The 22,567-nt window shown below is 49.2% G+C and overlaps 2 protein-coding genes across 2 annotated transcripts in view; both read left to right on the forward strand.

Moving 5' to 3' along the window:
- The window catches only part of LOC130160456 (disintegrin and metalloproteinase domain-containing protein 9-like), a 30,168-nt gene extending 20,340 nt beyond the window's left edge, over positions 1–9,828 (forward strand). Inside the window, exons 12-22 of the mRNA XM_056362919.1 lie at positions 131–302; positions 424–516; positions 748–943; positions 1,425–1,530; positions 2,284–2,467; positions 3,141–3,221; positions 4,175–4,280; positions 5,444–5,576; positions 6,061–6,163; positions 6,773–6,900; positions 7,669–9,828. Coding sequence (XP_056218894.1) covers positions 131–302; positions 424–516; positions 748–943; positions 1,425–1,530; positions 2,284–2,467; positions 3,141–3,221; positions 4,175–4,280; positions 5,444–5,576; positions 6,061–6,163; positions 6,773–6,900; positions 7,669–7,780 — 1,414 coding nt within the window. The 3' untranslated portion in view covers positions 7,781–9,828. The remainder of the gene's footprint in view (positions 1–130; positions 303–423; positions 517–747; positions 944–1,424; positions 1,531–2,283; positions 2,468–3,140; positions 3,222–4,174; positions 4,281–5,443; positions 5,577–6,060; positions 6,164–6,772; positions 6,901–7,668) is intronic.
- Positions 9,829–10,188: 360 nt separating this feature from the next.
- LOC130160540 (disintegrin and metalloproteinase domain-containing protein 32-like) lies at positions 10,189–18,664 on the forward strand. The gene is made up of 18 exons (XM_056363144.1): positions 10,189–10,435; positions 10,829–10,907; positions 11,056–11,132; positions 11,303–11,495; positions 11,878–11,943; positions 12,207–12,278; positions 12,520–12,686; positions 13,154–13,235; positions 13,397–13,533; positions 14,067–14,253; positions 14,554–14,643; positions 14,977–15,175; positions 15,977–16,085; positions 16,405–16,588; positions 16,916–16,996; positions 17,676–17,793; positions 17,902–18,028; positions 18,410–18,664. The coding sequence occupies exons 1-18, from the start codon at positions 10,365–10,367 to the stop codon at positions 18,645–18,647; spliced, it is 2,277 nt and encodes a 758-aa protein (XP_056219119.1). The 5' UTR covers positions 10,189–10,364; the 3' UTR covers positions 18,648–18,664.
- The last annotated feature ends 3,903 nt before the right edge of the window (positions 18,665–22,567 follow it).

Genomic DNA, 22,567 nt, shown 5'->3' on the forward strand with positions numbered 1-22,567 from the left:
AGTGCTCTTGCAGAGAGTCATGTCACACTTGCAGCTCATGGGGAAAACAAGCGTTACCATTGTTCTGCAAACTGAGGGAATGCTTGTGGGTTGGCTTAGTGTAAAGATAAGCTCAAGCTCTCTGTTGCAGAGGATCGAGGAACTTCAGCAGCTGCAGTGCTGAAGACTTTGAGAAGTTGACTCTCAACAAAGGTGGAAGCTGCCTGCTCAACGTTCCCAAGCCTGATGAAACCTATAGCGTCCCATACTGCGGGAACAAGCTGGTAGATGCTGGGGAGGATTGTGACTGTGGCTCACCAAAGGTTAGTAGCTTGTATATTTTACAAATGCTGCCAGGGTAGTCTTGCATGCCCCTTGGTGGAGAGAGGACTGTGCACGGTGGAGGGTGCAATTTCTTGACATTCACGGCACTTCTGTTTTCAGGAGTGTGAAAGTGATCCTTGCTGTGAACCAGGTACTTGCAAACTCCGCTATGGTGCTGAATGTGCTTATGGTGACTGCTGTAAAAACTGCCAGGTAAGGGACTCAAATGTATTATTTAGAAGTGTTCTTCAGTGGCTGAAAAAAGGAGAGCGTTGGCCTGGCCAGTGCGTCTGTGAGAGGGAGTTGTGCATGTACACAGCATGCACTGAGTGCTTCAGGTCAATGCCCTTTTTTGGGGCATATTGTGGGTTGGGTGCAGGGTTCATCTCTGCTCTAAGGCTTCTGTTTTCTGATGCAATTTCCCCCCCTCTTCTCTCCCTTTAGCTCCTTCCTGGAGGAACTGAGTGTCGGGCAAGTAACAATGAGTGTGACCTTCCAGAGTACTGCAACGGCACGTCCCAGTTCTGCCAGCCGGACTTCACCGTTCAGAATGGTCACCCATGCCACAATGACGAAGCCTACTGTTACAACGGCGTTTGCCAGTACTATGATGCACAGTGTCAGGATATCTTTGGCCCAAGTAAGGAAGAGCACAGCGTTACAATTTTTCTAGGAGATGTAGCTAAAAGAATACGCTAAGTTTATTTATAATATATTTACTACTTTTCCTATAACAAAGACCAGCTGGCTTTGGCAAAGGAGTTGGAATTGTGGTATTAATGGCTTAGCCTTCACATGTTCTTCCTTTGTTACGGTTAATGCTCTGCTGGCGATTCAAGCAGTAATTTTGTTGTACTGATCATTCCTGTTACAGTGGGGCTTCCAGTTTATAGGACTGTAAAGAAGCCATGAAGAAATATCAAACAGTACAATTGCCTCAGTGTTAAGGGACTGCTTTTCTCTCTTTCTTTTTAAACTTGGAACCTTGTAGTGCTGACATTTTCAGCTCTTCATTGTTTTGATTGCATTCTTAAGCTGTCTGTGCTGCATGGAAGATACGAGGTGTTTCTGTCCCTATTTAACTTGGTTCCTTTGTCTGGGGGGTGGGCTGTTGTTTGCAGAAGCCAAAGCAGCCCCCAGCATTTGTTTTACTGAAGTGAATTCCAAGGGTGACAGATTTGGCAACTGTGGTTTCCATGGCCATGACTACAAGAAATGTTCCAGCTGGTGAGTTGAGCCCATGCATCACAAGGTTCCTAAATGTATCATCGAGAAACTTTACTCAGGTGCTCTAGTATTAGTTTGGGGTGTTCTAGCAGGTGCACTGGGGAGAAACATGTCATCCCATAATCTAACCTTACTGGCATGTATGCATCATTCTGAAACCCCAGTGAGACAGATTAGAAAAGATGTGTTTTATCCTAATTTCCGAGGCTGTTCTTAGCGCTTAAAGCCTCCATGCTCACACGTTTCTAAGTTCTGTTGACTTTTGGGTTAGATTGCCTGGCTTGAAGTCTTGCACATAATAGTTGAAATGAGTTTGAATCTTCAGACAGTTCTTCCGTAGCTGGGTTTGAAGCTTTCGGACTCATGCCACAGTTTCCTGTGCATGCAGTGTTCTGTGGGCTCAGGGGATCTGTGTGTCACGCATTCAGACATGAGGCCATGGCAAGGAGAGGGTGTTCCACGTCTCCCATCATTGATGATCTTATCCTAAGGTGTTTGTGTACAGGAAAATGAGTAGCAAACTTTCATGTGTTCTTTAATGTAAAGGTCCCAACAGCTTACAGAAAGAAGGGATAAATCTGTACTCTTGCAGCCCTGAAATGAGGCTCAGCTCGGTGTTGTTTGGCAAACTGCCTCAGTTTTATTTTCAAGTAGTGTCTTCCAGTAGAAAGAAAAGATCGTGTCAAATGCATGGCACACTTTTCTCAGAGTAAATTCAAGTGTCACTACAGTATTCATATGCTGATGTTGTAGGAATGCCATGTGTGGGAAGCTGCAATGTGAAAATGTGAAAACGATGCCTGTTTTTGGAATTAAGCCTGCTATTATCCGAACTCCCATTGGAAGCACCACATGCTGGGGTGTAGATTTCCAGCTAGGCTCTGATGTCACGGACCCAGGGATGGTGAATGAAGGTACCAAATGTGGTACCGGAAAGGTAATTAACAATTAGGAAGTGATTTCTTAAAGCAATAATTTGGGGGTTTCATGTGAATAAAATTTTCAGCCACACTGTTTCATGAATATTTATGGCCATTAATTTTTTGATGTCTGTAGTTAATGCCAAACTGAGCGAGTCCATTGGTTCCCCACACGGCCTAGTACTGCACTGCGTGTGCATAAAAAAATGCAACAAGCCTTTCATTTACAGATGAAGCACAAGAAATTAAGTTTGCTGAGAGCCAGAATCTTTGCTCTCTCAATGAGCAGGAAGAGCCAGGCACACACAAATGCCTTTAAGACAACTTTCAATTAAAATCCAACTAAACAAGAAAGCCTAGAAGCTTAGCCCCGGCAGAGGAATGTGCATTCCACTTATCCTTATTGTGCACAATTTAATTGCTATTCCTTTACATGCAGGCTAGAGACAAAAGACTTCCAGTGACAGTTCAGACCCCATACTGAGAAGCCTTTTGTAGAACAGACGTGTTTCTGTAGTGTTGGGGTTTATGGCATAAGAGTATGAGACTCGCTTTGCGGTCAGTGAGCGCAGAGTGGCTGCGGAGCCGTGTGCCATGGAGCTGGCAGCTGGGGGAACGCGGGATGGGGAAGGAGGGGTAGGTCAGAGGAATGCCATCTTGCTTCCTTTGTGCACATCTCTGTTCCTCTAGGTCTGCAGGCACTTCCAGTGTGTGAGCGCTTCTGTTCTGAACTATGACTGTGATGTGGAGAGGCAGTGTCACGGACATGGGGTAAGCAGAGTGAGAGCCTCCACTCCTGCTGATAGTCCACTTAAAATGAAGGCTACGTCTATGAGTTCTGCTATAACGGGCTGTATTTCTAAGTGAGGTCTGCAGACATCTTTGTTACGAGAGCACTGGATTCTTAGAGCCAGTGGCCATGCAAATATATAAACAGACTCGGTTTTTTTGGAAGGTCCCAGATTGAGCTAGGTATGCTGTAATTGTGCTTAATCAACAGTGTCTATATACTAGTCTTTTTTTGTACTTAGGAAGTCTTCTGCCCTTCTCTGTTTAAGGCTGTAACTAATGTGGAATAAAGTAATCATGATGCTAGATGCAGTGATTGAAAAAATTCTGAGGGGTTCTTGAGAATGGGTTTTGCTATAAAAAGCTGCTTTTTGGTACTGTTAATGAGAAAAGTGCCTCTAACATTCAGCAAAAATTGGACCAAGGTTATGTAAGTTGAGCAAGTTTTAAAGTGGTGGATAGTAACTTAATTTTTCTTTATTTAACTGTAAAACTCTATAAAAATGTCTCTGGACAAGAGAGCCTATAACATTATCAAAAATAATCTTTGATGAAAGCTCTTAAGATGATATTTTTTTGCCAGGCAAGAAGAATTCCCAGTTCCAGTATTACTAATGTAATTTGAAACTCCCCTGCTCAAAAAATAATAATAATAATAAAAAAAAAGCCACAGTCTTTAAGCGGATGGGATAGCTAATCTTTGGAAGCTCATCCTGAACAATGCTGTGCTGCTTGCTCAGTCATGTGAAATCTTGAGATGCCTGGCCAAGGACTATTTAGAATTGATGTGAGAGTTACTGGTTAAAGTTCTTCAGGCTGAGTGACGCAGAAGGGGCGGAATAGATGGTCATGGCTACCACATGCTGCTTTTAAATATATGGGAACTTAAGTTACTAAGTAAACCTTATGGTGGTGTTTGTGTTGTTTAAATACAGGTGTGCAATAACAACAGGAACTGTCACTGTGAAGCAGGCTGGGCCCCTCCTTTCTGTGACACTAAAGGCTATGGAGGAAGTCTGGACGGCGGACATCCTTACAATGGTAAGTAGTTGTAAGGCAACTGGGCACAAGTTGCTGCGCCACCTTGACAACTTCCATTCTTAGATCGAAATAAGCCACGGAATTTGGCTGAGGATGTGGGTTCAAATCCATAGATGTGAATTTTTATGTCCATAAGGCCATGCTGCTTCTAGCAGTGGTGGCAGGGATGAGTAGCTGCCCTGTTCTGGTATCTGCGGGTAGATGCATTTCCCTCTCGGCACAGTCAGGACTAACACTTGGCCCAGGCGAGCTAGAGCAAGGTGTGTTGACCAGTCACTGTTTTATTAATATTTATTATTTGAGTGCAGACAGCATGCTTCATTTGGTAGTAAATACAAAGGTAGTCCCTGCCCCAAAGAACTAAGGGCATAGAAGAGAGGTATGTGACAAAGAAATGGGGAAGTACAGATGTTGGGGCTCTTGCTGTATTGAATAATTATACTGAACTCTGAAGCAAGTGGAAAAATACTGAAGAAATAAGACGAGGTCACGGCCAGAACAGTGGGATGAAGAAAAAGGAGCAAATTGCAGATGTTTGCACAAAACCAAGGCCGACAGGACGCAATAAGAAGAACTAGGAGACCGCAGAAAGGAACCTACGTGCCAGAACAAGCAGAAACAGAAATCTTCCCAGTAAACAATTGTTAACCAATCATATTATTATACGCTTGTAAGATAGCCAATCACATTATCGCACGTTTATAGAATGCCTTATAAAAGTTTACCTGGTTTGTACAATAAACGGATCAGATCTTGAACTCCGTGAGTATTCGTATCTGACTCCCGCTCGCTCGAAATGCCCGCAGCATCCAGAAGCTCTGTTTTCCTCTCATTCAGTTGAGCTCATAAGATGTTCACAGTAATGTAGTGGAAAAAAAATTACATCTAGATATTCAATATGCTGTTATAGCCTTACAGCCCAGGGTGTCACAGCACCTACAGTTCTTTGACCAGACAATCCTATGAAAAGATAATCAGAAAAGAGTATCTTTGGGTATATATCTTTCAGTCTTACTAGATTCTTCAGTTTTTTCTTCTATGGAAAATGGAAAATAGTTGTAGAACCAGTCCTACAAAATATGCACCACTACAGTGAGTCAGGTGGTGGTAATGCCATATAATACTTTTTTTTTTCCTTCTCCATTGTTTTGTTCCCATCAAAGACACCTCATTGAGAAATGGGCTGCTGGTATTTTTTTTCCTGGTCCTCCCACTCCTTATAGCTGCTGCTGTGGCATTTGCAAAAAGAGACAGGCTGAAGCGGTGCTGTCGAAGATTAATGTCACGCTGCCATTCGTAAGTACATTTTCCTTAGTACCTTCTCCTCTGCCCTTTGGAAGTAGTCCATAGGCATTTATTTATGCAAGCCAATGCCAAAGTAGGGAGGCATGCTCCAGTCCTAAGATGTCAGGCGAAGGCCCCTGCATCAAATGACACATGTAGCTTTTCCTAGGCAATGACAGAAGAGGTAAATTCACCTTAAATTGAGGGAGCAGAGAACTTTCTTCTTACTGTGTTTGTCATCGTGCATTGGTGATTGGTTTTATATTTTTAGGACCCATCTTTGGTATAAAGTGGCAAAATGAAGCTGTCAGAGTCCAAAACAGAGAAATGGTTATGTTGTTTATTAGATTTGTGGCAAATATTATATTCCTGACATTTAATATGGGCTAAGCTAGTACAAAGGCATCTAGCAGGTTCAAAGTGCTTGGATTTGTAGCCTGCATAGCCATTCTGTCAAGGTTATGTGCTCACACGGTCCTTATCAACTGCATTTCAGGTCCCTTCAGTCACCACCTCCTAGGACAGAAACCGAACCAAGAGACTACCACCACAGAGGCTTTTCACATGGCATGCCTTATGCTCCAAGAGGTGCACCCATGGTAGGAATGATCTGCTTTTCATCACTTTATTTGTCGTCTGTTACTCTAAAGCAACAGATAAAGGCAGGCTTTTGCCCTAATAAAAGCTTCAGAGTGACTTTATTCTTCTATTTCTGCAAACTGAGTTTTCTCTTTGCTAAGGCAAAGAGAATAACTATTTCCCGAGGTGGGTGTGTGCGAACTCCTCAGTTTCCTGCTGTTTAAGCTTTTTATGAGTTGTGCTTGGCTTGACAAGCAGTTTACCTGCTCTGCTACCCCCTTTATCATACACTGGAACCCCCTGCCCCACCTGAGGAGGGAAGCAATCCTTGCCAGCTCCCTAGCCCCACTCCTTTTCAGACCAGTTACCTGTCTGAGTGCCCTAACTAGCCAAAGCACACTTGCCGAGCAAATCAAACACTTGTGATCAGCCTTTCTGTTTTTTCCGAAATAATAGTACTTTCCAGACTGCTGCTGTTTCTTTCTGCTGAGTTTCTCAGAAGGAAAGAGCAACTCGGACATTTCCAGTTTGTTTGCAAGTGGTCTTAAATGTCAGTTAACTAACGAAACAAATATTTCCGTTCCCTATATGCAAATTTGTGAACGTTCTTGTTAACGTTTTCTTCGCAGGATATGGAACCGAATACCTTTCCTGTTCCATCTTACCCAGGTAACCAGCATTCTCAGCAGGCTTACCACCAGTCTTACTACCCATCTCCGCAATACCGGCCACCACAGACGCAGAAGCTGCCGACAAGGTCAGTTGAGTTATTGCAAATAACTATTGGCAGTTGCACTGAGGTATATTTATGGTCATTGCCTTCATCTCTGTAGGCATTAGGGTATTTCATCACGTATTATGTGCAAGCAGGACTGACCTTTTGTTGAAAAAAGTTTCTCCTTCACACTGCGGAACTAAAGTGCTATTGCCCGTAGCATTCATTTTATACACTGTCATGACTACATTTTGATTAAGAAGTTTTGGAATGCTTTTGCAGAGCCATATTAGCCCTGCATAGAGGCGAATAACATGCCTCTCAAAATAAGCAGGTTAAAAAGAAATTACTCAAAAATCTGTCATTTTGCTGATTCATGAACATTATTTTCAAGTACAGGATCATTTCTCATCAACTTTGAACAGAAAGTTTTCCTTTTTTTGTTTTGCTTTTAAATTGTATTTCTAAGATATGATGCCTATGCCGTAAACTGCGCATCCGGAAAGTGCAAGGTACTGAGAGGGAGAGCTTTACAATAGCTTGCGTTGGTGGGAAACTTGTGGGGGTCTTTGTCTGGGGAAAAGTGGTGTGTTAATGAACTGGGGTTCCCTGAGGGTTCCAGGCAATGGAAAACAGAGTCTGACCATGGCATGTTTGAAATGAGTCTTCAGTGTGGAAGCTGAGATGGCACAAAGTGGCATAGCTGGCCGGGGGGAGTCACCGGGGTGCTGGTGCCAGGCAAGGGGGAGAGGGATGTACGTTCTGGATGTCATCACCTGGGCTGACAACGGCTTCGATGTCCTCTTGTAGGCCGCCACCTCCGCAACAGAAATGTGTACCTCAGGGACCTCCTCCACCACAGCAGAAATTACCTCAGGGACAGTATTTTCCTTCTCGACCGGCACCTTTGCCTCCCAAGTAGCTTTTGGCTTCTTCGGGGCCTTCACGTGACCTGACCCGTTCACTGAGACAGAGCTGAAATTGCAGTTACCTTTCTTGCATTGAGTGGCCCAAGGTAATCCCGGAAAGCCTTCCTTCTGCAGCCTGTGATAAGGCAAATGAGATATTGAAACAAGGAATGTAAAACTTTAAACTAAATACCTCTACCAAAGCTACAGGAACTGAAAACATCTAACCCATTCTTAGATCTGTCTGAGTGTTGTGGCTTTGTAAACTGCAGCAGGCTGTCCAGCTGGAAGTGGAGCAGCCTGCAGCTAAATAATCTTTAAAGTACAGCACTTGGGAGTTGCTTTTAGTTTCCCCATTTCTGCGATGAGCCCTAATAACAAAATTGTCTGATTTGTTGTCGTCTTTCTTAAACGTACAGTGAAGAATGGAAGCAACCCATACTGTTTTCAAAACAAGGAAATCCAGCCAATTAATTTGAAATAATTTCGCATGGACTGGAAAACGTTACCCATTTACACATTAATGGCACAAGTGAAATAAGGTATCAGTGTACTACTTCAGAGGAAGATAAATATATTGTAAACATGTTTATGCATGTATATATGTTTATTGATGTGTAATAATGCACTTAAATTCTTACTTTCATGCTGACTGACACTAAGCTGTGCTATACAAGCACCAAGTTTAATGATTTTAAATTAGTAATTGTGAGTTGCTAAATGTGAATCCTGCACTAATTTCCACTAATACCAGGAATAGGCAATGAAAGCAAAGGTACGAAAAGACGCAGCCATACTTTGGTTTTAAAAAACAGGGTGCTCTTATGTTTTAATTTGGGTCTAAAGACTCAGTAGCAGTCACTGCAGAAAACTGAGATGTGAAAAATGTGTCTGCCTAAGTCACCTGAGCTTCTTTGAGCACTTTAAACAGGAATTTGTTGACTAATGCAGCCCTTTCACCCAATCCTCAAACCTTTTTAGTGTCAGTCAGGATGCTTAAACAGGCTAACTTGCATTAGGTGGGACTGCCATCTGTTTCTACACCACTGACAACAATATCTGAAACCTGCTTCTGAACGGCAGTGTGTGGTGTGCTGGCCGAGGAGGGGAGCTCCGTTAGTGTGATGCTGTCTGGCTGCGGGTAGAAACTGGACGCTGGTGGTCACAAATAGAAATCTGTTGCACCAACTTGCTAAAAGTGAAATAAGTACTGAAAAGAGTGCTTGGCTTTTTCACTTTGTGCTAGCCACAGAGCACAAACTCTATCTGTAAAATCCCCCATAATATTGCCAAAAAAAAATTTTTTCCTCTGTATATACATATATAAATATATATATATATATATAGTGTTTGCATTTGCAGTAATAAAATACTTGAACTCCTGTGGTTTCCCATAAACTTAGACTAAGATTTATAACACTATTAAAATACGTAAAATGTCTCCTAGAGTATCACCAGATGTATTTGTGGGGGTCTTCTGTTTGTTCCAAGATAATCGCTTCCTGACGTTTGTTGTGTTTACTCAGTTTGGGCTGGCTGTAGCAATGGGCTTTGCGGCACAATGAGGCAGGTGGTGCGGGAGCCTCTCTGGTGGGTCTGCTCCGGACCATGGGGACGAGGGAATCCAGGCAACAGGAATCACCTCTGAGAGACGTACGGAATTGTATTTGAAGCTGTATGTGTGAACTAAAACTATGATGAAAATGGTGCCTTTTAATAGATAAAGTTTTTATACTTCCGGCATGCACGTTAGCAGTATTTGCAGGGTGGTGGTGTAGGGCAGTGAACGTGCGGTTTTTAGAAGCGATCCTATGGAAAGGAAATAGCTCAGATTTTACATGTGTTGAATATTGCAGATGACTACTGACTTTCTTTTTTAAAGTGTACGCATATCCCTGTCCCCCGAGTCGCTCTGGAGAAAGCGGGGGGCGATGTCCGTCCCCACACGCGGTGAAACCTCTGCTCGTCGGTCGCTGCCATGCTCTCGGGGCCTGACCAAAGGGCTGTTACCGACCCCCTTTGTAAGAAACAAACGAGCAATAAAGACGCCGGTTTTGTACAAGGCGCTCTCCTCTGCCTCTGCTTTCCGGGGCGGGCGGGGCCGTTGCCGGTGGGCGGGGCCGTTGCCGGTGGGCGGGGCCGTTGCCGGGGCAGATGGCGACGCGCTGGGTGCTGCTGTTGCTGCTGTTGCTGCGGGGGGCTGGGCTGGGCGCCCCCCGCCGCCCGGCTGGGCTGGGGCCCGGCTCGGCACCCCGCGGGGGTCTCTCCCCGGGCTGGCAGGCGCTGGCCCAGGTCACAGCCCTGCGGCGGCTGCTGTGGAAGGAGACGGGCGCTGCGGGGCCTCAGCAGGCACGTTGAGGCAGGGGTCTTGGGGGGGGGGGGGGCGGGGCGGAGGGGCACGGGCTTCAGCTGCGCGGAGGGGGCAGATGTGTTAGCAGCTGTAACGGAGGCACCATACCACTGCTGCCAGCGCAGCAAAGGCTGTGCCGGCTCCTTGAGGCACTGAGCTCGTGCGCTGGCCTCAGCGTTTGTAGTTGCCCTCGGAGCATGCTTTTCCGGAGTCAGTGTTCCTAATTCTCCCTTTCTCTGCTCTTCCGTATGCGCAAGGACATGGTGTCCTACATCCTCAGGATAGAGGGCAGACCATACACCATTCACCTGCAGCAGCAGTAAGTTGGCCCCAGTCTTGCCTTGTTTGACGCCTGCCATCCTGTTCCCTGGCAGCTGCTGGGCTGGGGGCTCTGCCCCCCCACAGGACAGTGCCAGGCTGTGCGGTGATCCCTGCCTGCAGGCATTTGTGCTGCTGCTGCTCCCTCTGGCTCTTTCCAGCACCATGCCCTGCTGCAGGCATATCCCAAAGCCCACAGGAGAGATGCGTGCGTGTGTGCCGAGGGGTGGCAGAAGGCTGGAGGGGGGTTTGAGGGATGTTTGTGCCTGTGAGCCCTGATGCCAGCGGGTTCTGGATCTGCCAGTGCAACAGCACAGGCTGCAGGACCTGGAATAGGCTTGAGAAACTGTGTAAGAGAGATTTAAGTCCTTCACTTTACACCTTTCTTTTGTAGTGTCTTTTTACCTGGTGATTTCAGGATTTACACATACAATGAGAAGGGATCTTTGCGCTCTGATTCAACCCATGTCAAGGTAACCTTGGATTGCTTTGGGGTTTTTGTTCCATAAGTGTTGCAGCGTAGAGCTTCTGCCCAGTATGTGCATTCAGCTGTTTGGTGGCGGGTGAGGGAATTGCCCTCGCAGCCACGGAAGGGGCGCCTTGTCCTCTGTTGTGCCATAGGGAGGCTGCCACTACCAGGGGTACATTGATGGCTTCCCCACCTCAGCAGTGACCCTCAGCACCTGCTCAGGGCTCAGGTAACGAACCGCCACCTCCCCACGCTGCCCTGCCCATCAGTGCCCATGGGTGCTGCTGGGCCTTTGCTGCAGGGGAGCCCAGGGGTGCCCCAGCAGCCTCGCCTAAAGGCACCGGGACTGGGGCAGCCTCCCCGGTGTGGCTGCAAACGGCTGGTGCCGTCACCTGGCAGGGGCTTGCTGCAGTTTGAGAACATCAGCTACGGGATCGAGCCCCTGGGTTATTCTCCTGCGTTCGAGCACTTTGTGTATCGCGTGAGTGGCGAGAAGATGGCAGGGTCCCTCCTTTCCAGCAGCCACCCCAAGACAGGGCCAGGTGGGCTGACCGCAGAGGAGATGTTGAACAAAGCACGTGGAGACAATGAAGTGAGTGGATGTCTGCTCTCGCGGTGGGGCTGATGTCCCCGTCATGCAAGGAGGGGAGGGCTCCAATCCCACAAGAAGCTTTGGCTGGTGTTGTCTGGACAGACTGATGGGGGAGGGTGTTCAGGAGTGGCAGTGCTTGTGGTGGGGTGTCGCATGGGCTGTTACTCATCTAGTGCCTAATGAGAGGCGTTACCATGGTAGAATGGCTTTGAAAAAAGTCAGAAATGGCAAAGTTGGCATGCGTTCCTTATCTTATGCTAATTTAAAGACAGCATTGTAACATTACTTTTGAATGGAACCTTGAGTAGTCTAGCAAACCTCAGGAGTAAGGTGACTATAGAATGTAGAAATAAGTAGCCTTGGAGACCATTTTCCTTTTCAGCCACTGTCAGCTGCAGCACTCCTTCCCAAATACTTCAAAGTGTACGTAGTTCTGGACAAGGCTTTGGTAAGTCCACACCATTCATCTTCTCCTTGTGTTTGCCTGACTTCTATGAGCGTAGAAATGGTGCCATTTCCCAGCTTTTATCTGTATTTGTTTTCCCTTTTGAAAAGTTATATGTACTACAGACATTGTAAGAAAGAAAGAATGAAAATTGATAGTTGAATTTACACGATTGGATGTTGGCAATCATTTCAGCATTTCAGCTTTGTTCTGCTTCATCCTGGCAAATTCCTTGTCCACTTGTGTCCTCTTGGGTTGTTTTTCAGTACAACTACATGGGTTCAGACACGAATACTGCAACACAGAAGATAATCCAGGTCTTCAATTTAGTCAACAATGTAAGTTTAAAAGTCTTGTTAGTATTGTAGTAAGAATGATGGTGGGGTAGATGTTAGTAATGGCCACCTATATCCTAGCTGCTCTTGGTTTTAGGAGGAGGTTATGCAAAAAATTCCAGTTCTTGGCTCATGATGCTGCAGCTGTGATGGCTGGGCATGGCCTGGCAGGAGGTGTCTAGAGCTGCCGTTCTGCTCAGAAAGGAAGCTATGTGAGCAGGCGTTTCCTCTGTTATGCTTTCAGATGTTTAATCCTCTTAATGTTACTGTTGTGCTGTCCTCCCTGGAGCTGTGGACAGAGGAGAATAAAATATCGACAGCAGGGGAAGCAGATGACCTTCTACAACGATTTTCACGGTGGCAACAGTTGTATCTCACTCTGCAGTTGTATGATGTAGCTTATCTACTAGTGTAAGACAAAGGTTTCCTTATTCAGTAAAGGTTACAGGGTAGAAATCAGTTAAGCCAATGCAGTTTGAACTATAAAGTTCCCATGAAAAACAGTTTTTTAAAAGAAACATATTTCTTATGTATTTCATAATATTAAGGAATTAGGAAATTATTTCTTTCAAGACATACCTTCCAGCTGGCATTTCAGTGGCGATGCAGCACGCACGAGTGTGCTGCTGGTCCCAGCAGCCCGTGGCTGAGGAGGGGCTCTGCTGCTGCCCCGGCCAGGGCTCGGCTGCAGCCCCGTCCCCACCTGGCAGCTGCAGACCCTGCCAGCAGCTCCCCTGGGGCTGGCAGGGGGCACGGGGGCAGCGGAGCACCCGGGGGCACCCAGGGGGACTCAGGCTGTACAGACCCGGGATCGCCCGCTTACCTGCAGCCATGGGGCATCCCGGGCTGGATGGCTGGTGACTTTGTGTGTGTTCCAGGTACAGGGACCGAGCAGCATTTGTGGGCATGACGGCTCTGGGAAAGGCGTGTCAGAGAGATGCTGCTGGCGCAGTGGCCGTGGTACGGTGCCACCCAGGCCCCACCAGCACACGTGTCCGTGAAGCTGGAGCTCGCCCATGGGCGGCAGGGACAGGCGGGTGGGACACAACCGGAGCTGGGACCTGCCAGGGTCTCGGCAGGCAAAGCAGAGCCGCCGCAGCCCCGCTCTCTCATCCCTCTAGTACCAAGCGGCTGTGACACTGGAGTCCTTCTCCATCCTCCTGGCACAGCTGCTGGGACACAGCCTGGGCATCGGCTACGACGACCCCCGAGAGTGCCACTGCCCTGGGCACGTCTGCCTCATGAGCCCAGAGGCGCTGTGAGTTGGTGGCGTCCACGTCCCGCCCGGGGGCAGCAGAGGCGGGTGGGCAGGACGTGCTGGGGGAGAGCGGGGTCCCTGGCAGCTGCCAGGTCAGTGCCACAGCCAGCGCCATGCGGCACATGCAGCCGTGTGTCTCCTGCACCCTGGCCGAGTATGCGCTGTGCCACAGTTGCATGGTGGGGGTGGTCGCAGGGTGTCCTTGACAAATGTCATTCTGTTGCAGAAAATACAAGTCAGAAATATCTGCTTTTATTCTTTTAAGAAGGAAAAAAATAGTCATTAGTGATTCAGTGCTTAATTTGAAAAAAAGAGACATTTTCTCTCCCAAAGCAAGATATTTCTGAAGGCTTCTCAGTTTCTATTAATAATGCATTGTAAAGTTGGGTTTGACAAGTGAACTAAAGGCACACAGGGGATCGTTGCACCTTGTGCCAGCAACTGAGCAAGTTCTTGAATTGCAGAGATTTTGAGAGGCTGCATGGCAGTAGATGCGTTAACAAACCCCAGTGTGGATAATTGATTTATTTTAGACACTTCAGTGGGGCAAAAGCCTTTAGCAACTGCAGCATCAGAGACTTTGAAACCTTCCTGAAGCACGATGGAGGTGCGTGCCTTTTCAGTGGACCTCACTTGACTGGACTGTCGTACCGGAGAGCGGCCGTCTGCGGCAACGGCGTTGTGGAGCCTGGCGAGCAGTGCGACTGCGGGGCAGCGAAGGTGCATGCTGAGGGAATTGTGGCCAAGTGTGCACATTTGTACTGTTTGTACGTTTAGAATAATGAACCCTTGAGACGAAGGGCACAGCTGAGGTAGAGACCAGCCCAAGAAGGATGATGTATTTTTAGATCATTTTTCTATGATGGCATTCATCTGACAGCAGCTTTGCCCACTTTCTTCTGATAGATATTGCCCAAGTGTAGCTTTTTGGGGAAATGATGGGAGAGCAGAACCTCTTACAGTAAAAACTTCTGGGGGAACAAAAAAGTAGAATAATGTGGTTTTGTGTTGTGTCCCCAGGCATGCTTGAAGGATAAATGCTGTACTAAAACATGTCGGTTTAAGCCGGGAGTGCAATGTACCTCTGGATTATGTTGTCATGAATGTCAGGTAAAGAACATTTTCACAATTATCACAAGATCATTGTTTGGTTTTGGAGAAATAGTATGTTCCCATGCTGTCAGATGGAGACAAACTCCTGCTGTGCAGAGAGGTTCCCAAGGTAAGGCTTTCAGCTCAGCTCCCTGAAACTTCTGGGAGGAATATTACTGGGGGAAGACTATTTTGGAGAGTGGAACATGCATGTGGGGACCCGACTGCCTCAGAGGTGGCCCCAAGGGACTGGGGATGCAGTCAGGACAGCGTCGGGAGGGGCCTGATGGGGGACCCCACCGATGGGCACATAAGGATGGAGAGAAGAGTCCTTTCTGCCTCCTCTGCCAGTTCAAGCAGAAGAACTCACAATGCCGCCCTGCCGCCGATGCGCAGTGTGACCTGGCCGAGTTCTGCAATGGGTCCTCTGCGTCCTGCCCCCCCAACCTGTACGTGCAGGATGGGCATGACTGTGAGCATGGCACCGGCTACTGCTACAAGGGACGCTGCCAGTCTCCGGACCTGCAGTGCCAGCAGCTCTACGGGAGAGGTAACAGAGGCTGCTGTGGTTGCACTGGTGCTGCGGGGACTGCCCGGGTGCAGGAGGTGGCCACAAGTAGTAATGATGCTCAGTTTGTGTCTTTGCTCTTTAATGCCCCGATCTCAGGTCAGTCTCATCATGCCTTTTTAGCTTGGTTTTGGTGGGAATGAGGGTTTGTGGTTCGTTGGTAACTTGTTTCTGGTACTTCCCCTGTGAGCCCAAACCCAATTCCAAGCACCTGTTGAAGCAGGAGGGGGGTTTGGGACTGCACTTGCACATATCTGACATGAGCGATGGGGCATAGCACTCTGTGCAAGATTTGTGCCTTGTGGCCTGGCTTCTCCTTGTGCAGGAGGCAGGAGGGACAGCAGTGACCGCGGTGCCTGAGAAGGGTGGGTGCAGTACCCCAAGGGGGGCAGAGCTGTGAAGCAGAGCACCCCAGGAGGGAAGGACACAGCTGTAGGAAAGCATTTCAAGCTCAGTTTTGACTCTAGTTAATATACACTTCAGTAGCGTGTTGTGCTCCCAGTTCTTCAGAGATAACGATGAAAACAACAAAAAAAGTAAATTGTGATCTGTGAGCAAACTTAATCAGTGAACCAACCTACTATTTGCTAATCCCCTGCTAACTTCTGGGGTTCAGGACTGCTGGGGGTTTGGCAGTTCAGAGACAGGTATCTTTTCTCTAATTAGTGGACAGCATCTGTGTTTTGCTGTGAACAGGATGAAAAATTCAGAAGTTAATAGATACTGTAATATCTCCCTCTGTGTTCCTTTAAATTATAATAAATATTATTGCTAAACTTGTAGGTTCAAAAAATGCTCCTATAGCTTGTTACGAGGAACTCAATAGTCAGCGGGACAGATTCGGACACTGTGGGTTCCAGCCCAGACAAGGCTATAAGCCCTGCGCTTGGAGGTATGCTCTAGGAAAAGGCACTTGCTCTGCTAAAAATGTGTATTTTAATTGGAACTTTACAGTCAAGGGAAGTGTCCAGACTCCAGTTGACAGTAAGATTTGTGGAGCAATATATAGAGTTAAGTGTGTATTCTCCTTGTTGGTAGTGTGATGTCTCCTTTTGTGCAGATCATCTCTTGAACTTCCCAGTCCTGCTTATTTTTTCTTACCATGCAGTGCCCCAGATTTGTGTTGCGCTGTTTAATGTTGCTAGTTCATCAGGTAGCACACATATATATGTGTGTGTGAGATATACATCCTATGCAAATTGATTTTACAGGGATCTCAGATGTGGAAAGTTAATCTGCACGTACCCGTACAGCATGCCATTTCCATCAGATGATGCTGCTGTTCTTTACGTCCAAGTGCGTGAGCACTTATGTGTGTCTTTGGATTATCTGAAGGTATCAGCAAGGCTGGATCCTCTTCTGGTTCCGCCAGGTACAAAGTGTGGTTCTGGAAAGGTGAGAAAACATTTTATAATTATCTAAAATGCCAGATATAAACTGTAAATATTAACAAGGTTTTAGAAATACTTGCTCCTTTGCAGCGTAAGTGTACTTGATATTTACAAACCCTGTAAAATATGCAAACATTACGTGAAAGGTTTGGCATGGTGTAAGCGTATGTAGACGTAACCCAACCCCAAGACAGTAACTGTAGCTTTTTAAAAGCACTGTTGTTTTTTTAGAAGCAGTGTATTTTCACTCTCTTTTGGAACATAAGACCGAAAGGCTGAGCGCTGCGATGGTAAGGCAATGCGGAGCAGGAATTGTTGTGGTTTTTCCTAGGTGTGTATAAACAACACTTGTCACCCGCTTTCAGTCCTGGGATATGGCTGTGACAGCGCAGTGCAGTGCCACGGCCACGGCGTAAGTCACTGGAGGGCACGGGGGCTGCTGCCGAGGGTGAGTGGCTTTGGCATGAGGATTTGCTGTGGCTTGTACGGGAATTGGTCAAAGACCCATTTCAGGCTGACTACAAAATCATGACCCTGTTGGCTAACACAGGGAGTAAAACCATTTAAAACTCTGGGTCCTAAAGCAATATCAAAATATGGCAAATTTTGTTCACTAAAATAGAGAATTTGGTCGTTTGGTTTATGGAGGGGGGGGAAATCGGAAGCAAAATTGAAGGAACATGGAATTGAGGGCAGTTGGAGCCAGTGGAGCTAGAAAGTGTTGTGTGGCTGTAGGGAGTGGGAGCACTGCAGTGTGATGCTTGGAGGGGTCCCTGGCTCCCCGGCCCCCCGCCTGGCCCTGGGTGCTGACGGCCGGGGCGAGCCGCCCTCTTCTCTGCTGGTCAGGCGGAGACGCGCGTGGGTTTTGCGGGAGGGTGACGTTTGACTCGTTTGATGTCTCAAGGCTACCAGAGCCTGTGCTCGCGGTGTGTTTCGTGCCTGACACGGTCCCTGAATTGCCAGAGCGGCGAAGGGCGTGCAGCCCCCGCGGCGCCCGCCCGGCCAGCGGCAGCGGCACAACACCGGTCTGGGTGGCGGGTCCCTTGCATGAACCCATGGCCGGTCTTTTAACACCCCCCCGGGCTTTTCAGGTGTGCAACAACAGGGGGCATTGCCACTGCCACGCCGGCTGGAAGCCCCCCGACTGCCTAGAGAAGGGGTCCCGCTTTGGGGGAAGCGTTCACAGCAGGCTCCAGGTGGTGGACCGTGGTTAGTACCCCCAGCCGAGGGGGGACAGGCGTGGGGGTCCCTGGCAGGGTGGGGAGGGCGGGGGGTCCGTGCCCCCTGCCCACTGCCCACTGGGCTGCCTCCTGCCAGGCCTCTCCCCTCAGTGGCTGCTGGAGAACCCGCTGGTGCTGGGCATCTGCCTCCTCCTGCTTGTCCTCGCCACGGCCATCTGCCTGGGCCTCCACTGGCAGGGCCAGCAGCCCCCTGGCACAGAGGGGTGAGCAGGATCCCTGGGGGGGACGGGCTGTGGGATGGGGCCATGGTGCTCCCCAGAAGGGTGGAGATGATCACCAGGGAGGCACGGGCTGGGGCGACTTCTGCAGGGTTGGAAGATTCTCCAGGTTGAGGGGATCCCCTGGGCTGCGGTGATTCCCTGGGGAGGGCAGGGAGATTCCCTTGGGCAGATCACCTGATCCCCAGGGCCGAGGTGATCTTCCAGGGGTGGGGAGGAAATTCCTAAGGGCTGAGCTGATGCCCTCAAGGTGGGGGACGATTCCCCAGGGCTGAGGTGGTCCCCAGGGCTGAGGCGGTTCCCTTGGAGGGGGGACATGAGGTGATTACCTGGGGGGCTGAGGCGACCCTCTGGGTCTCCGTGCAGCCCTGCAGTCGAGGAGGGCAGCAACGGCCAAGACCCGGACACGGAGCCAGACCCGGACATGGACACGGACACGGAGCCAGACCCGGACACAGACACGGACCCAGACCTGGACACGGAGCCGGACCCGGACCCAGACACGGAGCCGGACCCGGACACGGAGCCAGACCCGGACACGGAGCCAGACCCGGACACAGAACCAGACCCAGATCCGGACCCAGGGCTGCACCGCGGGTGCTAATAAAGCCGTTGGGCGCAGCCCCGTGTCTGTGTCTCTGTGTGGGGGCGGCAGGGCCGTTTGGGTACCGGCCGGGCAGGATGGGGCTGTGCCTGGCTGTTCGGGAGTGCCAGTGCTTATGGTGGGGTGACCGGGGTGTCTCGTGGGTTGTTACTCATCTAGTGTCTAATGAGAGGCAATACCAGGGGCTGCAAGATTTACTGATAGATTGTAAAAATGGGGGTGTATCTCCCTCCAGTCTGCAGATGATTGGTGGCGATGTGCTAGCTGCTCTGGCCTCAGGGTTCACGCGATGAGAGTCCCAGGGCCCCGGTGTTCATCTTAGCTGGGAGCCAACGTTATTAGCAGAAGACTTCAGTGTTGTCCTAGGTGTTAACACACGGCTTTTGCTTTCTGCTCTGAAAACAGAAGGAGCAGATGGCAATGCTTTGTGGAGGGTTTAGTGTCTCAGACAAGTCAGCATTTCTTGTGCCTTATCTCTACATTGGCGACATGAATTATTAATAGTAAAGAATTTGTTTTTTCCAGTTGGTGCCCAAATACGAGAGAGAGATGGCACTCCACGTGGTTTTGGGAAGGGCTTTGGTAAGTCTGTGTCGGTTCCTGTTCTGTGTGTTTTCTTTGCCGTTGCTCGAGCTCCAGTAAAGCTTCACCATGGTCATCTCCATGGTCCTGCCTGGCTCCGTATGGTCTATACCTTGTGGCCGCATGTCATCGGGCTGAAGCCTCTCTGGGAAAGATCACGATAACTACATGTGCTTCAGCGTGGCAAATAACCTAGTTATATTCTGGTGTTATTTTTCAGTACGAGTACCTGGGTGCAGACGAGTATGCTGTGACACAGAAGATAGTTCAGGTCTCCAGCTCGCTCAGCAGTGTAAGTTTTCGCTGATTTACGCGTACTGAGATGGAAACGTTGACGGCTTATTTCAGCCTACTAATGGATAGGTATTGGTAGGATTTGTCTCATTTTGGAGAAGATAATTAAATGTGCTTTCTGGAAATACGGAATCTCTGCTTTTTAGCTTTTGACTTTTTGGTTTAGTCTGTCAGAGCCTCCAAGTTTGCCTAGCAGTTGTCCAGACTGGGGCAGGAGCTGTGGAGGGGATTTTATCCCATCCATCCAACACAAACACATGCTTTAAATCAGTGCTGCTCTGGAGTCCAGGATTCCTAACCCCCCTGAGATAACATGCTGTCCCACAGCATGTGCTCCACCAAGGCATCCCAGGTGCCAGCAGCCACTGCTGCTTGTTTCCATCTGGCTGTCTTAGGGAAGTGATTTTATGTTTTTCCTGCCTGTATAGTACACAGCATGCACAGTTGGATGAGCATTTGACTTGAAATCACAGGGAATATAGCGTCTCCTCCTGGAAACCTAAAAGATGCAGACAAGGACAAGTTTGTGTATTCTGTATGTTTCATTATTTAATATATTCAAGTTTAGGTTGCCTTTGGGTTTATCAGATCCTGCTTACTGAACTGATTTTTTTTGCTCTTTTGGACACACTTCTGTGTCTTTCCGTTTTATATTTTCTACACCTTTTTCATGACATACATACAAAGCAGCCCATCATTTGCCAGCTGCTCCCATCTGTTTTCCTGAAGCAGCATGGTTGCTAATAAGTACAAACATTTAAACAGCACTTAAATTAAAAATATAGGAGCAGCCACTTCTCTTGTTAAACTTTCAGATGTTCAAGTCCCTTAATCTAACAGTTATGCCGTCCTCCATGGGGGTCTGGATGGATAACAGTACATTTAAGACAATGGGGCACGGTGAAGAGGTGCTGGCACAGCTGTTGGAGTGGAAGCAGATCAGCCCTGTTTTGCAGCCCCACGAAGTGCCATTTCTGCTCCTGTAAGAATAAATCATGATCATTATTTAAGAGCAGACAGCAACAACCTGCTGAATGCATGCACTTTTGAATAACATACTTTGCTATGAGCATGGTGCCTCTAATAAAAATTAAGTAAGGATGCAGTGAGGTATTGCAAATATAAAGTGAGATCTGCCCAAGGTGGGCAGGCTGGAACCCCCACAGTGCAAGGCTCGAGGATCCTCCGTCGGCAGCAGCGTTGACAGCATGCTGGGTCCCGGTGGGTGCTGCAGCCGTGCTCGGGGTGCCCTGGGTTTTACTGGGTGCAGCGGCATCTCCCGTGGCCCCACAAACGGCCTTGTCAGGCTTGGAGCTGAACAGCCGGCCGTGGCATCGCCTGGCCCTTAGCCAGAGCCATACCTTCCATACCTTTGCTTCTCTCCCTAGATCGTATTGCAGAACCCTCTGCCCTGGCCGCGCTCAAGAACTGGCTGCTGCTCAGCTTTGGCACCGTCCTCCTCGCTCTGGTCTGTGACACTGTCGTGATTACAAAATGGAGCCAGCTGAAAAGATCCTGTGCAAGGAGGGGATCGCGAACAGACAGGTAAGTTGGTGTTACTTAATTCAAATCCTCCATTCTGGGTGTGGGAGATGGGCAGCGAGCATTTGTAGTGACCGGAAAAGCTGGCAAGTGGGATTTACAGCTTGGGCAGAGCAGTGAAAGTTGTTTGGAAAACAGCAACTATTTGTTGATAAATTGGGAATTGTTTGTTGGCCACCAAGGGAAGAAACTAGCAAACAGGTGTCTAAAATGTACAAGCGTAGAAGCAAAATGAAGGGCGGCTTTCTTGGCACCAAGCACGCTGCCTGTGTGCAAGAGCTGGAGGAAATAGGTTTTCCATTTGCTAATTCCTGGGGAAAGCTAGCTGTAAAAGGGGAGAGGTAGGATGCAGGAGAGGCTGCAGGTCCCAGTAAGAGCGGGGAGTGGTGGCTCGCTGCGACTGGGGGGAGCCTGGGGGGGGCTGAGGCACCGCTCTGGGTCTCCGCACAGCCCCGCCACCCAGGAGGGCAGCGACAGCCGGGACATGGACACGGAGCCAGGGCCGTGCCACAGGCACCGGTAAAGCTGTTGGGTGCAGCCGCGTGTCTGTGTCTCTGTGCGGGGGCTGCAGGGCTGGTACCAGTGGGGCGATGCAGGGGGTGGTGGGGCTGCTGGCTGCACTGGGCTCTCGGCTGGCCAGTGTCGGTGGTATGGCTGGTGGTGGCGAGCAGCCCCCCGCAGGTAGGTGCAGCCCCTGGACCCCGCAGCCCCCAGTGCTGCTCTCCCCATGGGCAGCGCGCCTGGGCCTACATCGTCCCCACCGAGGGGACCCCCCGCACCATGTGGCGGTGGCAGCAGTGAGTGGGGCACAGCGGGTGAGTGGCGCGGCCCCCGGCCCCTCTGCAGCCCCCGGGGCTGTGCAGGGTCATGGCTGGGGACCAGGGTGGCCACATGCCGACTGCAGGGGTGTCATCTCTCCATAGAGCGTTTTTGCCAGAGGATTTGCAGATCTATACCGGTGGCAGAGGGGGGCTTGTGAAATCCGAACTGGCACACCTCGAGGCCTGTGCCACCTTCTCTGCCCAAGGAGCCCCCACGCTGCAAACCCACACCCTTATGCTGCTTGCTGTGGTGGCGACAGTGGCACAGGCTGCTTCCTCGGGTCCCTGCTGGAGCAGCAGCTACAGTTGAGGTGTGGGGCAACGGCACTGGCTGGGCGACATTTTCCACCCAGCGCATCTGCTCTGGGACCACGGCTTTGGTTGGTGCATTCAGAGGTACGAGGACTGGCAACGGATTTGCCCCTGTGGGGTGATGCAGCCGTGCCAAATTTGCCTGGGACAGAACATACCTCCACTTGAGGAGCGAAGCACTTTCTAGGCTGAGGCTACAGGGAGAATATTAGTCGTACAGACAGGTAATGCAGTCCCGCACTTCAGAGGACCCATAGTGATGCCTGTCCCGCTGTCCATGCCCCCCCTCAGCCCTTCCCACGCACCCACGGCACCTCCAGCCCCGGCCCCCGGCACAGGACGCTTTCTGTGCAGGCAGGGCTCATAGTG

This window comes from Falco biarmicus, chromosome 18, assembly GCF_023638135.1.
Source record: "Falco biarmicus isolate bFalBia1 chromosome 18, bFalBia1.pri, whole genome shotgun sequence".
In the NCBI taxonomy this organism is placed as follows: domain Eukaryota; kingdom Metazoa; phylum Chordata; class Aves; order Falconiformes; family Falconidae; genus Falco; species Falco biarmicus.

Coding starts and splice junctions, on each gene's coding strand:
- LOC130160540 (XM_056363144.1), top strand. CDS start 10,365: ATGCGCAAGGACATGGTGTCCTACATCCTCAGGATAGAGGGCAGACCA. Junction 11,133..11,302: donor AGCACCTGCTCAGGGCTCAG/GTAACGAACCGC, acceptor GTCACCTGGCAG/GGGCTTGCTGCAGTTTGAGA. Junction 14,644..14,976: donor TATGTTGTCATGAATGTCAG/GTAAAGAACATT, acceptor CTCCTCTGCCAG/TTCAAGCAGAAGAACTCACA.